This window comes from Salvelinus namaycush, chromosome 3 (genome assembly GCF_016432855.1).
Source record: "Salvelinus namaycush isolate Seneca chromosome 3, SaNama_1.0, whole genome shotgun sequence".
Taxonomy (NCBI): Eukaryota; Metazoa; Chordata; class Actinopteri; order Salmoniformes; family Salmonidae; genus Salvelinus; species Salvelinus namaycush.
Window position 1 is genome coordinate 7,695,494 of NC_052309.1, and position 20,478 is coordinate 7,715,971.

Genomic DNA, 20,478 nt, shown 5'->3' on the forward strand with positions numbered 1-20,478 from the left:
GATGTTTTGGTCACTTTTGAATGCTGGCGGTGCTTTCACTCTAGTGGTAGCATGAGACGGAGTCTACAACCCACACAAGTGGCTCAGGTAGTGCAGCTCATCCAGGATGGCACATCAATGCGAGCTGTGGCAAGAAGGTTTGCTGTGTCTGTCAGCGTAATGTCCAGAGCATGGAGGCGCTACCAGGAGACAGGCCAGTACATCAGGAGACGTGGAGGAGGCCGTAGGAGGGCAACAATCCAGCAGCAGGACCGCTACCTCCGCCTTTGTGCAAGGAGGAGCACTGCCAGAGCCCTGCAAAATGACCTCCAGCAGGCCACAAATGTGCATGTGTCAGCATATGGTCTCACAAGGGGTCTGAGGATCTCATCTCGGTACATAATGGCAGTCAGGCTACCTCTGGCGAGCACATGGAGGGCTGTGCGGCCCCACAAAGAAATGCCACCCCACACCATGACTGACCCACCGCCAAACCGGTCATGCTGGAGGATGTTGCAGGCAGCAGAACGTTCTCCACGGCGTCTCCAGACTCTGTCACGTCTGTCACATGTGCTCATGTGCTCAGTGTGAACCTGCTTTCATCTGTGAAGAGCACAGGGCGCCAGTGGCGAATTTGCCAATCTTGGTGTTCTCTGGCAAATGCCAAACGTCCTGCACGGTGTTGGGCTGTAAGCACAACCCCCACCTGTGGACGTCGGGCCCTCATACCACCCTCACGGAGTCTGTTTCTGACCGTTTGAGCAGACACATGCACATTTGTGGCCTGCTGGAGGTCATTTTGCAGGGCTCTGGCAGTGCTTCTCCTTGCACAAAGGCGGAGGTAGCGGTCCTGCTGCTGGGTTGTTGCCCTCCTACGGCCTCCTCCACGTCTCCTGATGTACTGTCCTGTCTCCTGGTAGCGCCTCCATGCTCTGGACACTACGCTGACAGACACAGCAAACCTTCTTGCCACAGCTCGCATTGATGTGCCATCCTGGATGAGCTGCACTACCTGAGCCACTTGTGTGGGTTGTAGACTCCGTCTCATGCTACCACTAGAGTGAAAGCACCGCCAGCATTCAAAAGTGACCAAAACATCAGCCAGGAAGCATAGGAACTGAGAAGTGGTCTGTGGTCACCACCTGCAGAACCACTCCTTTATTGGGGGTGTCTTGCTAATTGCCTATAATTTCCACCTTTTGTCTATTCCATTTGCACAACAGCATGTGAAATTTATTGTCAATCAGTGTTGCTTCCTAAGTGGACAGTTTGATTTCACAGAAGTGTGATTGACTTGGAGTTACATTGTGTTGTTTAAGTGTTCCCTTTATTTTTTTGAGAATTGTATTATATTTAAATCGTTTAAAATAATATTTAAATGTATATATTGAAAGGTTTCTGGTTTGCTCTGTTAATTTATTCCATTTCTTTATTGCTCTAAATCGAAATGTTCTTTTGCCTATTTCTCTTTTCTGTCTGGATAACGCATAGATGGTGGACAATCTATTCCTAGTATTTACACATCACGGACAAACTGAAATGGTCCACCCACACAGACAGCGTGGTGAAGAAGGCGCAACAGCGCCTCTCAACCTCAGGAGGCTGAAGAAATTTGGCTTGTCACCAAAAACAGTCACAAACTTTTACAGATGCACAATCAAGAGCATCCTGTCGGGCTGTATCACCGCCTGGTACGGCAACTGCTCCGCCCACAACTGTAAGGCTCTCCAGAGGGTAGTGAGGTCTGCACAGCGCATCACCGGGGGCAAACTACCTGCCCTCCAGGACACCTACAGCACCCGATGTCACAGGAAGGCCAAAAAGATCATCAAGGACAACAACCACCCGAGCCACTGCCTGTTCACTCCGCTATCATCCAGAAGGTGAGGTCAGTACAGGTGCATCAAAGCTGGGACTGAGAGACTGAAAAACAGCTTCTATCTCAAGGCCATCAGACTGTTAAACAGCCATCACTAACATTGAGTGGCTGCTGCCAACATACTGACTCAAATCTCTAGCCACTTCAACAATTAAAAGTTGGATGTAATAAATGTATCACTAACCACTTTAAACAATGCCACTTAATATAATGTTTACATACCCTACATTACTCATCTCATATATATATACTGTACTCTATACCATCTACTGCATCTTGCCTATGCCGTTCGGCCATCGCTCATCCATATATTTATATGTACATATTCTTATTCATTCCTTTACACTTGTGTGTATAAGGTAGTTGTTGCGAAATTGTTAGATTACTTGTTAGATATTACTGCACGGTCAGAACTAGAAGCACAAGCATTTCGCTACACTCGCAATAACATCTGCTAACCATGTGTATGTGAACAATAAAATGTTATTTGATTTGATCTATGTTGACACTGCCATGTTGATCTGATCTTTGCTGTTGGAGAACAGCTACAGTGCCTGACTTCCGGCTGTCATAGATGCATCTCCCCCGACTTCATTCGCTGATTTAAACATACCCACATACATGAAAACAAGTTGTCTATTGTTGAATGACAACAAAGACTTTATTGAAGAATACCTACAGTTGACCAATCATTGACGAAGGGGCGTACACTTCGGCTCCGGAACTTCTGTTTGCCATGAGAAAAAATATTGTGTGACAGAACAGCCGAAAAAACCCTTACCGAAGTCCAAAACGAACAAAAACGTCAAAAAAGGTCGTCATAATTTATGCACGAACTCTTCTGAAGTGTTTCTACTGGGAAGCATATGGTCATCGCTTGAACCTACCCATTATCTCTCCAAATGGTATTTTATGTTATTGTGATTTTTATTCGGATCCTCAGTAGCTGAAGCAGCAGCTATTCATCCTGGGGTCCACACAAAACATGACAAAATAAAGAACACTAATGGACCAGAACAGCAACACAAATTTAAACTAGGAACACTATGACTAAAGAACAATAGGCCTACGACTATTTTGGTCTAAATAAAAGGCTATAAATCCACACAAAAAAACATAGCATATCCTTATTTAGAAAGCACCAAACAACAGAAAACAACGTGGTGCATTTCTAGGGCAAAGGGTAATATTAATTTAATTCCTACAGAGTAGGCAATAAAAACTCGTATTTCACCACATGCACAGATATCTGGGAAATTGTGATGGGGATTAGGCTACTACAGCCAGCTCTGTAACGGAAAACAGTCCGTCTACTGCGCACCTTCCTGGTTTCAGCAGGTCCAATGTACAGTATTTGAAGTTTAAATCTGATGAGGGATTAAATTGCAGCCAGCCAGGCAGTATTAACACTTGCCAACACGCTTTTCTATTTAACCCAGGAACCCAGGCACCATACGAATTACATAAGAGTGCTATACAATTCACAGGACACATTTCCTACTATGATATTTTTTTTCTTCTTCATGTAATGTGTTTTATTATCACTGGAACTGATTAAGGAATAAGGACAAGGCAGGAAATAGGCTATAGTGGGCTGGCTATTCAAGCCAGGTCACCCGTTATACAAGTCAATGGAACAACTTCGAAATTTGACCTTTGAGAAACATGGGTTAACGTCTAATTCTGATATAAAACTGTGCGCGATGGTAAGCAGCCGGCGAAACAGTGCACGTCTTGGTGGATGTCGGACCCAAAATCCGCCAGAGTGCGCTATTATTCCTGACGTCGTTAAGATTGGGGCTGTGTGCATGCGAGCGTCCTCACCGAGTAGCGAGACGAAGCGGTTTTCTCGTTATGAACTTCTTCCTCCTCAAGGTCTTCGAAAAAAGAGCTGATTTCAAGAGCCAAACTAGAACTGCTACAGGAGTCGTCCACAGTAGGCGATTGCACTTTTGCACACAGTGGATAGACTTGGCCACCAAGGGTGCATGGAGAATTCCGCTCGAACAGAAGTTCTCTTGTTTAAACGCACAAATTACAGCTTCATGGGAAGGACGTACTGATTACAACAATAACATTGGAAAATGGTTCTACAAAGGATATTCCGGGTGGTTATCATGGGACCTCCAGGTTCAGGGAAGGGCACAGTGTCGGGGCGCGTAGTAAAACGTTTCGGATTAACGCATCTTTCAAGTGGAGACCTTTTGAGAGCCAACATTAAAGCCCAAACAGGTAAGATTAGACCATGGTGCAGTTCTTAACCTCTCCACACAAAGCAGATAATGGAAATGGCTGCTATGGCTGATGATGAAAATAAGCAGAATTTGAAGTAATGCATAGCCCAGTCAGTTTTCTCGAAGTAGTCAGATTGTTCCCACTTGCTTGTGTTAGATTTTTATCATGCATGAACAGCAGCAGTTGACACATTAGATAGCGTAGACGTTGCTACCATGTTCAGACCCACTGGACACGGACGTCAATTCAACGTATATTCCACGTTGGTTCAACGTCATTTCAATGAAATTACGTGGAAAACAACGTTGATTCAACCAGTGGATAAATTGTAGATGTGTGATATTAATACTTGTAAAAAGAATCATTCATAAACTGAAATGAATATGAAAATATCGGATGCAATCAGATTCTTTTGGATGTTATGCACAAAATGTAACAGAGAATAAACAAATTGTTATCCACAAGATGATGCAATGAAGCATGCGATGTCTTGAAAACGACGATGGTGGTTGGCCATTACCCGACTCCCCTTGGGAGAAAGATCAAGATTATTATCATTTTTTTCTTCTTCAAAGATTACAGAGATGGTAATATACCGATACCTTGCAAACAAAATTCTCCCCAGCAGTAACAAAAAAAGTGTTTTTCTGGTCTGGCTATGATAAGAGAAACAGTTCAGTCCAGTTCCACAATCATATTCTTATCTTGCTGCAAAAAGGTCGAGCCTGACTGGAGAGCTGACAAGACCCCGATCTCATATTATTGAGTGGAAAGAAGTTGTTCCAAAAAAAAAAGTTTTATTTTGAAACAATTTATACAGCAGATCTACAGCTATAGTAAACCTGTGCACAGGTAACCTGATATCTGAACTACCTGCCACCTGAGATTTTTACAGTGAAGGTCATGTGGTCTGGTATGTAACTGCAACTTGTTATCACACTGCTCTAGCTCTTATCTTGACTGAAGTCCCATCAGATGTGAGGACCATCATAAACGGAGGAGTAGCCTATAGCAGACCACTGACTTTCAAGGACTTTGTTCCCACATCCCCTTGCTCATTTTCCCACCACACTGGAATGATATGAAACACATAAAGGACTACATAGTTCTTTCAGAACACCCACATTTAAAACATGACGAAAGACTTAGTTTTATTGCCCATACAATCTGTGATCTAGTTATCAGTTTAATAGTACTTTTTTTTAAAGTACGTGCACACTTGGCACATGGCTTGCTGTGTGCCAAGTCCTCAAAGAATGTAATAGTTAAAAGAATGCAAGCCTGTATTTTTGTCAGTGTGGTGTGTAGCTTCTTTGTTGTAGCCCGAGATGAGCTCCACTGTGCACAGTAGACTAGCATTCTATGCTGCTCCTTATATGGCCCAGGCCTGCAAAACCTCCTCCCTCGACTGTAACAGAAATTATTTTCTGCTGTTGGAGTCAGACAGACTCAAACCTTTTTTGGGGCCGGGGACCGCTTTTATGATAGCAAATTAATCAAGGACTCCCTCATAATCAGAACAACTCGTGAGATTTAAAAAAATAGCATACAAGGAGTTATGACTTCGGCAGTGCATTGCCCTCGGGCCCAGGGAATTAACATTTTAAAGGCCCGCCTCTTGGCATTGGAGAGAACATTTTGTACTTTTCAAGCTAATTTCCTGCAGTTCTACACATTTTTACATGAGGCAGAGAACTTTGCAGTTTTAATCATTTATTGTATTTTTTATTTAACCTTTATTTAACTAGGCAAGTCAGTAAAGAACAAATTCTTATTTACAATGACGGCCTAACCCGGAATCGAACCAGGGTGTCTGTACGGACGCCTCTAGCACTGAGATGCTGTGCCTTAGACCGCTGCGTCACTCGGGAGCCCCCAAAGCTAATTTAAAGCTTAAATTACAGTGCATTTATGTAAAAAAAAAAAAAAAACTTTTTGGAGAATACATGAAGTATTCAGTTTAAAAAGATACAATTGGTGGAGTACTGTGGATACCAATATTCATGTGAGCCTCCCAGACCATAAATTGTGGATTCATAATATTACATTGTATTCTATTACACTCTAAACTTATTCCACAGATCGCTTGGCCAAAACATTTTAAGTTGTTGTTAGTCATATTCATTTAAAATAATTATGTAAAAGGAAAAGTATTATAAAAATATATATATTTTGAGACCTGGCCGGGGACCTCCTGCAATTTGGGCGGCAGGTAGCCCAGTGGTTAGAGCATTGGGCCAATAACCGAAGGTTGCTAGATCGAATCCCCAAGCTGCCAAGGAAAAAACGGTCGTTCTGCCCCTGAACAAGGCAGTTAACCCACTTTGTTCTTAACTGACTTGCCTAGTTAACTAAAGAGGAAAACAATAAATACATCAGACCCCACTTTGAGAACCCCTGAATTAAGGGGAAAAAGGCCAAGGAGAAAAATAATTCTGGCCTGGAAATAATCTACTAAAGTTTTTATAAACCTATCAGAAATATAGTTTATTTGAGTACATATCGCAATCCATTGGGGTGATTTTGTCAGTCTTTTCTTGACTTGGTAAAGATACAGGATCTTTTTGTCTTTAATATACATGTTATATAAGATATAAACTATATTCTGGACAGGATAAGATCTGGTAGAATATGTTCTCACTAGAGAATGCATAACAAAGATGACAGAGCTGAGCTCTTTGTGTTCCTGTATCTCTTCTTCTGGCAGAGCAGGAAAATATACAGTGGGGCAAAAAAGTATTTAGTCAGCCACCAATTGTGCAAGTTCTCCAACTTAAAAAGATGAGAGAGGCCTGTAATTTTCATCATAGGTACACTTCAACTATGACAGACAAAATGAGAAAAACAAATCCAGAAAATCACATTGTAGGATTTTTAATAAATGTATTTGCAAATTATGGTGGAAAATAAGTATTTGGTCAATAACAAAAGTTTATCTCAATACTTTGTTATATACCCTTTGTTGGCAATGACAGAGGTCAAACGTTTTCTGTAAGTCTTCACAAGGTTTTCACACACTGTTGCTGGTATTTTGGCCCATTCCTCCATGCAGATCTCCTCTAGAGTAGTGATGTTTTGGGGCTGTTGCTGGGCAACACAGACTTTCAACTCCCTCCAAAGATTTTCTATGGGGTTGAGATCTGGAGACTGGCTAGGCCACTCCAGGACCTTGAAATGCTTCTTACGAAGCCACTCCTTCGTTGCCCGGGCGGTGTGTTTGGGATCATTGTCATGCTGAAAGACCCAACCACGTTTCATCTTCAATGCCCTTGCTGATGGAAGGAGGTTTTCACTCAAAATCTCACGATACATGGCCCCATTCATTCTTTCCTTTACACGGATCAGTCGTCCTGGTCCCTTTGCAGAAAAACAGCCCCAAAGCATGATGTTTCCACCCCCATGCTTCACAGTAGGTATGGTGTTCTTTGGATGCAACTCAGCATTCTTTGTCCTCCAAACACGACGAGTTGAGTTTTTACCAAAAAGTTCTATTTTGGTTTCATCTGACCATATGACATTCTCCCAATCTTCTTCTGGATCATCCAAATGCTCTCTAGCAAACTTCAGACGGGCCTGGACATGTACTGGCTTAAGCAGGGGGACACGTCTGGCACTGCAGGATTTGAGTCCCTGGCGGCGTAGTGTGTTACTGATGGTAGGCTTTGTTACTTTGGTCCCAGCTCTCTGCAGGTCATCCACTAGGTCCCCCCGTGTGGTTCTGGGATTTTTGCTCACCGTTCTTGTGATCATTTTGACCCCACGGGGTGAGATCTTGCGTGGAGCCCCAGATCGAGGGAGATTATCAGTGGTCTTGTATGTCTTCCATTTCCTAATAATTGCTCCCACAGTTGATTTCTTCAAACCAAGCTGCTTACCTATTGCAGATTCAGTCTTCCCAGCCTGGTGCAGGTCTACAATTTTGTTTCTGGTGTCCTTTGACAGCTCTTTGGTCTTGGCCATAGTGGAGTTTGGAGTGTGACTGTTTGAGGTTGTGGACAGGTGTCTTTTATACTGATAACAAGTTCAAACAGGTGCCATTAATACAGGTAACGAGTGGAGGACAGAGGAGCCTCTTAAAGAAGAAGTTACAGGTCTGTGAGAGCCAGAAATCTTGCTTGTTTGTAGGTGACCAAATACTTATTTTCCACCATAATTTGCAAATAAATTCATAAAAAATCCTACAATGTGATTTTCTGGATTTATTTTTCTCATTTTGTCTGTCATAGTTGAAGTGTACATATGATGAAAATTACAGGCCTCTCATCTTTTTAAGTGGGAGAACTTGCACAATTGGTGGCTGACTAAATACTTTTTTGCCCCACTGTATATGACAGCTTTGTGTCTTATCCTTTCAGAACTGGGTCTTCTGAGATAATAAAAAGCTAAGATCACAGCTCTGATCCTTGTGTTATTCTTTATCCTCTCCTGGCAGAGCTGGGTCTTCGCTTTATGTTGCTCTGTGTATCTCCTCTCCTGGCAGAGCTGGGTCTTAGCTTTATGTTGCTCTGTGTATCTCCTCTCCTGGCAGAGCTGGGTCTTAGCTTTATGTTGCTCTGTGTATCTCCTCTCCTGGCAGAGCTGGGTCTTAGCTTTATGTTGCTCTGTGTATCTCCTCTCCTGGCAGAGCTGGGTCTTAGCTTTATGTTGCTCTGTGTATCTCCTCTCCTGGCAGAGCTGGGTCTTAGCTTTATGTTGCTCTGTGTATCTCCTCTCCTGGCAGAGCTGGGTCTTCTGATGAAGTGCATAATGTGTACATGTTTAAATACTAAAGATGACCGCTCTGATCTTTGTTCCACCGTGAATTCTTGCAGAGCTGGGTCTTCTGATGAAGTCATGCATCGACCAGGGTCAGCTGGTACCTGATGACGTCATCTCCCGTCTCATCCTGACAGAGATGAGGAGCATAGAGCAGAGCAGCTGGCTGCTGGACGGTAAGCAGTAAGCACCTGCACCATACGCATTATGCCAACAGAGAGCGAGAGGGAGGATGACAATGGGGAAAGATAGAGAAAGGTTGTATCAAAGGGCAATATAGGTCGGACTTAAACAATGAAGTGTGTCGGAGGCTGCAGCATTACCGCTAGACCAGCCAGGCCACCCATTACTCAGATTTAGACACATCAACATAGACAAGGCAATAGGCATATGTTTTAAAAAGGCATTCAGTACACTCCAGACACCTTCAAGTGAGTAGGAATATGCTTTGGATTTGTTTCTAAGAAACATTTACATTATTTGAACAGCTTGCTGCTGAACAGTAAACAGCACCTGCACTCATTAAGCTATTCTTGATAATGGTGCCAGAGGGGATGGCTGTTGTTTTACGGGCTCCTAACCAACTGTGCTATTTTTTTATATATTTTTTGCATTGTTTGCAACTTATTTTGTACATAAATTTGCTGCTACCGTCTCTTATGACCGAAAAGAGCTTCTGGACATCAGAATAGCAATTACTCACCACGAACTGGACAAAGATATTTTCTTTAATGAGTCCGACACAAAGGATATACTGCTTTCCGGAGAACAGGCCCAAATCCCCGTCATTAGCGTGAAGAAAGGGGCGGAGATACCGAGGGAGAAGGTCGGGGTGCCTGGTTAAGATTTGTAGGCGAGTGAGTAAATTGCCATTACCATTACGATTCTATTGGCCAACGTGAAATCACTGGAAAACAAACTTGATGATCTACGGTCGAGCTTATCTTATCTACGGGACATAAAAAACTGTAATATCTTATGTTTCACTGAGTTGTGGCTGAACAACGACACAGATAATATAGAGCTGGCTGGGTTTTCCGTGCATTGGTAGGACAAAGCAGCTACGTCTGGTAAGAAGAGGTGTGGGGGTGTGTGTCTATTTGTCAATAACTGCTGGTGAGCGATGTCTAATGTTAAAGAAGTTTCTAGGTATTGCTCGTCTGAGGTAGATTACCTCATGATAAGCTCTACCAAGAGAGATCTCATCTATATCATTCATAGCCGTCTATTTACCACCACAAACTGATGCTGGCACTAAGACCACCTCAGTCACCAGCTTCATCATTAAGTGTATTGACGACGTCGTCCCCACAGTGACTGTACGTACAAATCCCAACCAGAAGCCATGGATTACAGCCAACATCTGTACCGAGCTAAAGGCTAGAGCTGCCGCTTTTAAGGAGCGGGACACTAATCCGGACCTGTATAAGAAATCTCGCTATGCCCTCCGACGAACCATCAAACAGGCAAAGCGTCAATACAGGACTAAAATTTAATCCTACTACACTGGTTCTGTCACTTGTCAGATGTGGCATGGCTTGCAAACTATTATAGACTACAAAGGGAAACCGAGCTGCCCAGTGACGCAAGCCTACCAGACAAGCTAAATGCCTTCCATGCTCGCTTTGAGGCAAGCAACACTGAATCATGCATGAGAGCACCAGCTGTTCCGGATGACTGTGTGATCATGCTCTCCATAGCTGATGTGAGCAAGGCCTTTTAAACAGGTCAATATTCACAAGGCCGTGGAGCCAGACGGATTACCAGGGCGTGTACTCAGAGCATTTGCAGACCAACTGGCAAGTGTCTTCACTGACATTTTCAACCTCTCCCTGACCGAGTCTAATACCCACATGTATCAAGCAGACCACCATAGTCTCTGTACCCAAGAATGCGAAGGTAACCTGCCTAAATGACTACCGCCCAGTAGCACTCACGTTGGTAGCCATGAAGTGCTTTGAAAGGGAGGCTCACATCAACACCATCATGCGCGGAAACCATAGACCCACTCCAATTCGCATACCGCCCCATCAGATCCACAGATGATGCAATCTCAATCGCACTCAACACTGTCCTTTCCCACCTGGACAAAAGGAACACCTATGTGAGAATGTTGTTCATTGACTACAGCTCAGCGTTCAACACCATAGTGCCCACAAAGCTCATCACTAAACACCTCCCTCTGCAACTTGATCCTGGACTTCCTAACGGGCCACCCCCAGGTAGTAAGGGTAGGCAACAACACATCTGCCACACTGATCCTCAACACCGGGGCCCCTCAAGGGTGCGTGCTTATCCCCTCCTGTACTCATTGTTCACCAACGACTGCTTGGACAAGCACGACTCCAACACCAGTTTGCTAAGTTTGCTGATGACACAACAGTGGTAGGCCTGATCACTAACAACGATGAGACAGCCTATAGGGAGGAGGTCCGAGACCTGGCAGTGTGGTGCCAGGACAACAACCTCTCCCTCAATGTGAGCAAGACAAAGGAGATGATCGTGGACTACAGGAAAAGGAGGGCCGACCAGGCCCCCATTGACGGGACTGTAGTGGAGCGGGTCGAGATTTTCAAGTTCCTTGGTGTCCATATCACTAACTAACTATCATGGTCCAAACACACCAAGACAGTTGTGAAGAGGGCACTGAAAAGGAGACTGAAAGATTTGCCAGGGGTACCCAGATCCTCAAAACATTCTACAGCTGCACCATCGAGAGCTTCCTGATCAGTTGCATCACCGCCTGGTATGGCAACTGCTCGGCATCCGACCGTAAGGTGCTACAGAGGGTAGTGCGTACAGCCCAATACATCATTGGGCCAAGCTTCCTGCCAACCAGGACCTATATTTTTATTTTTTTATTTCACCATTATTTAACCAGGTAGGCCAGTTGAGAACAAGTTCTCATTTACAACTGCGACCTGACCAAGATAAAGCAAAGCAGTGCCACACAAACAACAACACAGTTACACATGGAATAAACAAACATACAGTCAATAACACAATAGAAAAGTCTATATACAGTGTGTGCAAATGAGGTAAGGGAGGTAAGGCAATAAATAGGCTATAGTGGCGAAATAATTACAATTTAGCAATTAAATACTGGAGTGATAGATGTGCAGAAGATGAATGTGGGGTGCAAAGGAGAAAAAAAAAAATATGGGGATGAGGTAGTTGGATGGGCTATTTACAGATGGGCTATGTACAGGTGCAGTGATCTGTGAGCTGCTCTGACAGCTGGTGCTTAAAGTTAGAGAGGGAGATATGAGTCTCCAGCTTCAGTGATTTTTGCAATTCATTCCAGTCATTGGCAGCAGAGAATTGTAAGGAAAGGTGGCCAAACTAGGAATTGGCTTTGGGGGTGACCAGTGAAATATACCTGCTGGAGCGCGTGCTACGGGTGGGTGCTGCTATGGTGACCAGTGAGCTGAGATAAGGCGGGGCTTTACCTAGCAAAGACTTATAGATGACCTGGAGCCAGTGTGTTTGGCAATGAATATGAAGCGAGGGCCAGCCAACGAGAGCATACAGGTCACAGTGGTGGGTAGTATATGGGGCTTTGGTGACAAAACTGATGGCACTGTGATAGACTGCATCCAATTTGCTGAGTAGAGTGTTGGAGGCTATTTTGTAAATGACGTCGCTGAAGTCAAGGATCGGTAGGATAGTCAGTTTTACGAGGGTATGTTTGGCAGCATGAGTGAAGGATGCTTTGTTTTGCGAAATAGGAAGCCGATTCTGGATTTAATTTTGGATTGGAGATGCTTAATGTGAGTCTGGAAGGAGAGTTTACAGTCTAACCAGACACCTAGGTATTTGTAGTTGTCCACATATTCTAAGTCAGAACCGTCCAGAGTAGTGATGCTGGACGGGCGGGCAGGTGCGGGCAGCGATCGGTTGAAGAGCATGCATTTAGTTTTACTTGCATTTAAGAGCAGTTGGAGGCCACGTAAGGGGAGTTGTATGGCATTGAGGCTCGTCTGGAGGTTAGTTAACACAGTGTCCAAAGAAGGGCCAGAAGTATACAGAATGGTGTCGTCTGCGTAGAGGTGGATCAGAGAATCATCAGCAGCAAGAGCGACATCATTGATGTATACAGAGAAGAGAGTCGGCCCGAGATTTGAACCCTGTGGCACCCCCATAGAGACTACCAGAGGTCCGGACAACCGGCCCTCTGATTTGACACACTGAACTCTGTCTGAGGAGTAGTTGGTGAACCAGGCGAGGCAGTCATTTGAGAACCAAGGCTGTTGAGTCTGCCAATAAGAATTTGGTGATTGACAGAGTCGAAAGCCTTGGCCAGGTCGATGAATACAGCTGCACAGTATTGTCTCTTATCGATGGCGGTTATGATATCGTTTTGGACCTTGAGCGTGGCTGAGGTGCACCCATGACCAGCTCGGAAACCAGATTGCATAGCGGAGAAGGTACGGTGGGATTCGAAATCGTCGGTGATCTGTTTGTTAACTTGGCTTTCGAAGACCTTAGAAAGGCAGGGTAAGATAGATATAGGTCTATAACAGTTTGGGTCTAGAGTGTCTCCCCCTTTGAAGGGGGGGATGACCGCGGCAGCTTTCCAATCTTTGGGGATCTCAGACGATACGAAAGAGAGGTTGAACAGGCTAGTAATAGGGGTTGCAACAATTGCAGCGGATAATTTTAGAAAGAGAGGGTCCAGATTGTCTAGCCCGGCTGATTTGTAGGGATCCAGATTTTGCAGCTCTTTCAGAACATCGGCTATCTGGATTTGGGTGAAGGAGAAATGAGGGAGGCTTGGGCAAGTTGCTGTGGGGGGTGCAGGGCTGTTGACCGGGGTAGGAGGAAGGCTGAAAAAATTGTCAGACTCTAGTCACTCAAGTCATAGACTGTTCTCTCTGCTAACGCACGGCAAGAGGTACCGGAGCGCCAAGTCTAGGTCCAAAAGGCTCCCGAACAGCTTCTACCCCCAAGCTATAAGAATGCTGAACAATTAATCAAATAGCCATCCGGACTATTCACATCTACTATTTATGAAAATTGCTTTTAAAGGGTTAAATAACCTTCGGCCACTAATATCACAACTGATATGTGATGCTAGGCGGATGGACTATCAGATCAATTTGTGTTCAGCCTGGCCCAAGGCGGTTTTCCATTTCAAAATAGCTGTCAAAGTGGGAGATAATGGCAAATAGTACAGTCATGCATGCGTCATGTTAAAGGGATACTTTGGGATTTTGGTAATGAGGCCCTTCATCTAGTACCCCAGAGTCAGATGAACTATTGGATACCATTTTTATGTCTCTGTGTCCAGGGACGGCCTGCTCATTAAGCAGGATTAGGTGGTCGCTAAACCGACCAAGACGCACCTTTCTCTTAACCAGTGGCATATGGGCTTTTTAGGTGAGTGCTGATGCCGCCCTATGATAAGCAGTGCCCACAAAGGCAAGGCCGCAAAATATTGCTCTTGTTCATTCCCAGCGCGCCTCTCCAGGGTGCTGTTGAAGAGAGACACATTGTAGCAATGTACCCTGAGAGTCGGGAAGCAAGTTCAGAGAGTGACTACATTTAATAAATATATGAACAAAACAAGAAACACGAACAGCGCACCGACATGAAACAGCAACAATGACGACTGGGGAAGAAACCAAAGGGAGTGACATATAAAGGGCAGGTAATCAAGGAGGTGATGTAGTCCAGGTGAGTGTCATTATGCGTGTAACGCTGGTGACAGGTGTGTGCCATAACGAGCAGCTTGGTGACCTAGAGGCCAAAGAAGGAGCACATGTGACAGTACCCTCTGTATATTGCTGAGGATAAAAAAAAAAAGTAATCTATTTCAGAATAAGGCTGTAACGTAACAAGGGGTCTGAATACTTTCTGAAGGCACTGCAAGTAGGGGTAAAGTGACTATGCATAGATAATAAACAGCGAATAACATTTTAATAATTGTTCAGCAGTCTCATGGCTTGGGGGTAGAAGCTGTTTAGGAGCCTTTTGGACTTGGCCCTTCGGTACCGCTTGCCATGCGGTAGCAGAGAGAACAGTCTAAGTTGACTGGAGTCTTTGACCATTTTCGGGCCTTCCTCTGACACCGCCTAGTATATAGGTCCTGGATAGCAGGAAGCTTGGCCCCAGTCACGTTCTGGGCTGTACGCACTACCCTCTGTAGCGCCTTACGGTCGGATGCCGAGCAGTTGCCATACCAGGCGGGGATGCAACTGGTCAGGATGCTCTAGAGGGTGCAGCTGTAGAACTTTTTGAGGATCTGGGGACCCATGCCAAATCTTTTCAGTCTCCTGAGGGGGAAAAGGCGTTGTCGTGCCCTTTTCACGACTGGCTTGGTGTGTTTTGTGACAGTTTGTTGGTGATGTGGACACCAAAGAACTTGAAACACATTGGAGAAGAAGGTACGAGGGAAGGGACCTTGGACCTTCTCCACCTATACGGTTAAGAAGGAGGCGAGGAGAGATGAGAGGAATCGCAGAAAGATGAATTGGAAAAGAGCCATGTCTCTGGGCCTCTACTTTCCTGTCAGGGTTCCCACTTGGGAAGATTGTGAACATAAAACTCTAGAATGGACATTGTCAAGCTATGAAGGTTTATAACATCAACCACTAGTGTATTATATATCTCTATGCTTACACTGGTCTCTCCTGTCTGGAAGGGTTCCCCCGCACCGTGACTCAGGCGGAGACTCTAGACGGCGTGTGCAGTGTGGACACAGTCATCAACGTGGACGTTCCTTTCCAGACCATCAAACAGAGACTGACCTCTCGCTGGCTCCACCTGCCCAGCGGACGCGTCTACAACATTGACTTCAACCCGCCCAAGATCTCTGTAAGTATAGTCTGAGTCACAGATGTATTTGACAGCTAGATACTACTGAGCTATATTGAAGCTTCTGCTCCAAATGTATGTGGCTAAGTTTTAACACACAGGCCTTATTACAACATAATTAAAATGATTACACATGTAATAACCATGTAACAGGATAGTAAAAACACACTTATACACTGTGTGTATTTTTAAAAACAATTTGATAAGACTGCTTTGTTCCATCTCTCCCACCACACAGTTGCTCTTGTCGCTAGCTAGCTTTAGCTGAATATCAAGCTGCTCTTTCACCATGCAACCACCTGACAGCGCCTGGCTCCCTTACAAGTCATGCTATCAAAATATGGGTATTAAAATAAAAAAAACAATCCTGGAACGTTAAAGTAGGGCACAGACTGCATGTACCTGCGGCCTGGAGAGATTTAGAGGAGAAAGAGAGACAGATGGCAGAAGAAGGGATTAGACAGATAAAACTGGGCATCCCAAATGACACCCTATTCCCTATATAGTGCACTACTTTTGACCAGAGCCCTATGGCCTATACAGGGAATAGGGTGCCATTTCCAAACGCATCCAGGGTGGCATTCGTTTGCTGTGGCAATCCAAGTGGGGACCTTTGCTCTCGTCCATACAATTAAACTGGAGCAAACAAGACATTGTTAGCACACCTGGGTTCAAATACTATTTGGAGTAATTTTAAGTACTTTAGCTGTGTTTGATTGAACTTGCCTGGCGCAATGAAACCAATAGAAAAGCCCTACAATTGCAAACCCTGCCCATCTGACACTCCAAAGAGGCTAAAGCATATGCTCAAAGCATTACGATTTCAAATAGGTGGTTGCATGGTGAATTAGGAGCTTTTAAAAGAGCAGCTTGATATTTAGCTAAAGCTAGCTAATGACAAGAGCAACTGTTCTTAACCATGAAAAGAACACGGAATGAAATCTCCTTCACCTCTCCCAGCAGCTTTCTGTATTCTGCTCTTTAGAGCCTGTGCATTGTACCTGTGCTAGTGTTGTTTTTTTGCAATTACAAACATGCTGGTAGGAGGTTGAATGCAATTTGAATAGTAAGACTTTCAGGTTAAACACTTACCTACAGTAGTGTTTGTATTCCAACGTGTTGAGTCTAATGCTTCATACAATAGAGGTGCAAATGTAGTCAAAAAGCAGCGTTTCATGTGAATTGTGCAAACAGGATGACACTTCAGTAGATGACAGCCTCTTACTAATCTTTGCACTTCAGAGGCTGCTTGATCTGGGAGAGAGGTGTATATGGTTTACTCTCTCAAGGGTCTGTTCACGTTTGCTTTCTACGTCACCTAAGGCAAGGTCATCATAGGTTGTTTTTCTTTCTACTAACCATACAGGTTTCTGCATGAATGTTCAGTTCCCCCTCCATGCATTTCTTAGAACAGGCAGTACTGGCTTAGGCTGTGGTGTTTACTGACAGTGGTATGTAAAGTGTATGTTGGACTACTAAATCGTCCAATATTTATATATTTTTTATTTAACCTTTGTTTAACTAGGCAAGTCAGTTAAGAACAAATTCTTATTTACAATGACGGTCTAGGAACAGTGGGTTAACTGCATTGTTCAGGGGCAGAACGACATATTTTTACTTTGTCAGCTCTGGGATTTGATCTAGCAACCTTTCGGTTACTGGCCCAACGCTCTAACCACTAGGCTATATACCTCAGTGTAGCTCATTTGTGTAAGATGCTAGCAACGCCAGGACCGTGGGTTTGATTCCTGCTTGGGCCACCTATACGAAAATGTATGCACGCACCATTGTAAATTGCTTTGGATAAAAGTATCTGTTAAATGGCATATCTTAACACGCTCACTGTTTGGTCTGTTTTGGTTGGACCTCCTGGCTACAGGGCCTTGATGATGTCACTGGAGAGCCTCTGATTCAGAGAGACGATGACACACCAGAGACCATCACCAGGAGGCTGAAGTCCTATGAAAACCAGACACAACCGGTGTTGGAGTACTACAGGTAATGTCCCAAACCTGAGCTATATATATATTTTTTGCTTTTATATTCATTATTACATTATATAAGCTGTAACTGTGTAATAATGTTGTAGTTTATCTTCTTACATCATAGGCTTTAAGGCTTATATCTGCCCTTTCAAAGTTGGGACATAACAAATGGACATTAATCTCAATTAGACATCATTGTGTATGACTGAATGTCAGTTTTGATTCATATCACATCCATTTCTGTGGCCAATTAAGGAAGGAAAACATTAGTCAAGAGCTCCTGTGTACATAGGATGTTAAAAGCATCCAAGTTATTTATAAGATGGCTTCTGGGGCTCTTTGTCACTGGTAACTGGACAACGGGAAGAGAAATCTGAATTAACCCTACTACAGGGGCCGGTCTGAGAACTGAAATAGCTTGGGACTGTAACAAAGGATTCAGGCTCAGACAGGAGATCAGACAGTGAATTCATTCCAGTGATTTCTTTCCCTTTGTTAAACAGTGAATCTATGTTGGTAACCTTGAAAGCATTATGTAGTTGAGTACTAGGTTGTATTCAGTAGACTAGACTGTAGCAAAACATTTTGCAATGGAATGCGGAAATATGTGTTCTTATTGGAGACAATCAGGGAGTACCTACCTGTTTCAAAACTAGTGCTTATGTTTATTATGATGACTGTCAGGAGGTACTAATGTCTGTTTCTACCAACAGGAGCAAAGGGATGTTGGAGACATTCTCAGGAACGGAAACCAACAAGATCTGGCCTCACATTCAGGCATTTCTGTCCAAAAAACTCTTCCCCCAAAATGATAAGGTTGTTGGGAAAGCCTAGAATCCACTCTGGGAACGGATGGATTAGTTTACCACAACTTAAATGGAACTCAACTCTTTGGTCCAAACCATAGCAGTATCTCTGTGCCTATATAAGACCATGCCACTTAGTACAACATATTGTAGTTGGATGAGGACAACTTGTTCAACCAATGTCACATTCTATCTCTGTTCATTCCATATGTAGCCTGATCCCAGATCTGTTTATGCTGTCTTGCCAACTCCTATTGTCACTGTCAAGCTAAACATCGATCGTAGGAGTTGACAAGACAGCACAAACAGATCTGGGAACAGGATACTCCATATGTAACTTGTTGCTAGGTGATGTGGTTTTGTGTCCTTGGTCTGTGTGTGTGCGTGTGCGTGTGGGTGTGGGTGGGTGGACAAGACAGGACTTGAGGGTAAAGTGCCATTATGTGAAGTGGTCTTGAATTAATCAATGTTTGTAGGGCCAAGTGCCTGTTGCTGACTGTACTTTATCATGTAGTAGTTTTTAAATGATCGAAAATGTGAATCACCATGCAATTAATACATTTAAAAAAAAATACTGATTTTATGCCTATGACTGACGACACTGATTGTAGGGAAACATTTGTCACCATTTTAAGCTGACATTTTATTTGTTAGCATGGTTAAAGTGAAACATAGCAATATTACCATAGTAACCACGTTTCCATCCAGTTTTATTTGAGTGAAGTCATATCGTATAAAATTAAATACAATTATCACGACAGCTGTGATGGAAACAGGTTTCGGTGTAATTTTGTAAATGCTGACAGATAATTTGTTGGTTCTACTTGGTGGGATCTTTTTGTGTCAGTAAAATGTATTATGCGGTAAATAGTGGTGGAAACGTCTATGCGCAAATATTGAAATAACCATATCAAAGTAAATTTTGAGTCACGCGATGATATGGTGTATGGTCCTCCCACTACGACTCGAGAAACCACAGTTTATTAGGCTACAGATGAAATAAGTTATGAAGGGTGGTGGAACTGATAAGCTTGATGCTGCTTTCCAATAAATAGAGGGTCTTATTCTGGTGACATGGTGATCGATGCGTGACTGCCGTTTGACAAATACAAATACTCTGGCTCTTATCCATCATAATCTCATGTAGATAGCCAACCTACACAGCCTACCCACATCGTATATAGGAGATGTGGGCTAGGTCACAGGTGCCAAGATCAGAGTAGGCACATTTCCTATTTAACACAATAGTTTGTGATTTTTTTTTATTCAGTACATTTTGTGTGCACTACGTCATCGATCACTGATTTTTATCCGCATTCTAAAATATTCACCTAAATCTGTCGCCAATTGGATAGAAACCTAACTAGTGAGATTTTATTTGAAAAGCTGTAATTAGCTGATGCCTGGTTGTAATACTGATGATATACACCGAGTGTACAAAACATTAGGAACACCTTCCAAATACTGAGTTGCACCCCCCCCCCTTTTGCCCTCAGAACAGCCTCAATTCGTCAGGACTCTACACGGTGTTGAAAGCGTTCCACATGGATGCTGCCCCGTGTTGACTCCAATGCATCCCACAGTTGTATCAAGTTGGCTATATGTCTCGATGAATTCATTACTGTGTGAAAAATTGACCTACCAACTAATCCTGAACCCATTAAAACCTCCCCACTATTCCACTACTCTGGTCGTATCTGATCCTACTTCAGGTCAGCAGCCTAGGAGGACGGGGACATTGTCGTTCAAAACATCCTGTAACTCTTCTGCAGTAAACTCTCGTACACCCCAGTACTTCTCTGCAGCTGGCACCACAACATCTATCCTCTGTGATTTACATTCCATTCCTGCAGTACAACTGACCACCACGGCCATAAACATTTATTTTTAACTGAAGCAGGTTTTTCCTATCATTCTGTTGGCCTACTCACAGGAATCTTCTTAGGATCTCTCACCCTGGACCCATCTTCATCTACTACTCTCTTCACTGCCTCAGCATACAAAACATTCAACCTGTCTCTCA

The 20,478-nt window shown here is 43.7% G+C and overlaps 1 protein-coding gene across 1 annotated transcript; it reads left to right on the plus strand.

Annotated features, from left to right (window-relative positions):
- The first annotated feature begins 3,712 nt into the window (after nucleotides 1-3,712).
- LOC120044198 (GTP:AMP phosphotransferase AK3, mitochondrial-like) lies at nucleotides 3,713-19,893 on the plus strand. Its single transcript, XM_038988792.1, has 5 exons — nucleotides 3,713-4,090; nucleotides 8,905-9,024; nucleotides 15,492-15,664; nucleotides 17,544-17,662; nucleotides 18,363-19,893. The coding sequence occupies exons 1-5, from the start codon at nucleotides 3,943-3,945 to the stop codon at nucleotides 18,481-18,483; spliced, it is 681 nt and encodes a 226-aa protein (XP_038844720.1). The 5' UTR covers nucleotides 3,713-3,942; the 3' UTR covers nucleotides 18,484-19,893.
- Nucleotides 19,894-20,478: the final 585 nt, after the last annotated feature.

Bases quoted from the DNA above. Each gene is read 5' to 3' on its own strand.
- LOC120044198 (XM_038988792.1), top strand. From the start codon at position 3,943: ATGGTTCTACAAAGGATATTCCGGGTGGTTATCATGGGACCTCCAGGT. The intron at 4,091-8,904 runs GTAAGATTAGAC...GAATTCTTGCAG, and splicing joins CAACATTAAAGCCCAAACAG to AGCTGGGTCTTCTGATGAAG. The intron at 15,665-17,543 runs GTAAGTATAGTC...TCCTGGCTACAG, and splicing joins TCAACCCGCCCAAGATCTCT to GGCCTTGATGATGTCACTGG.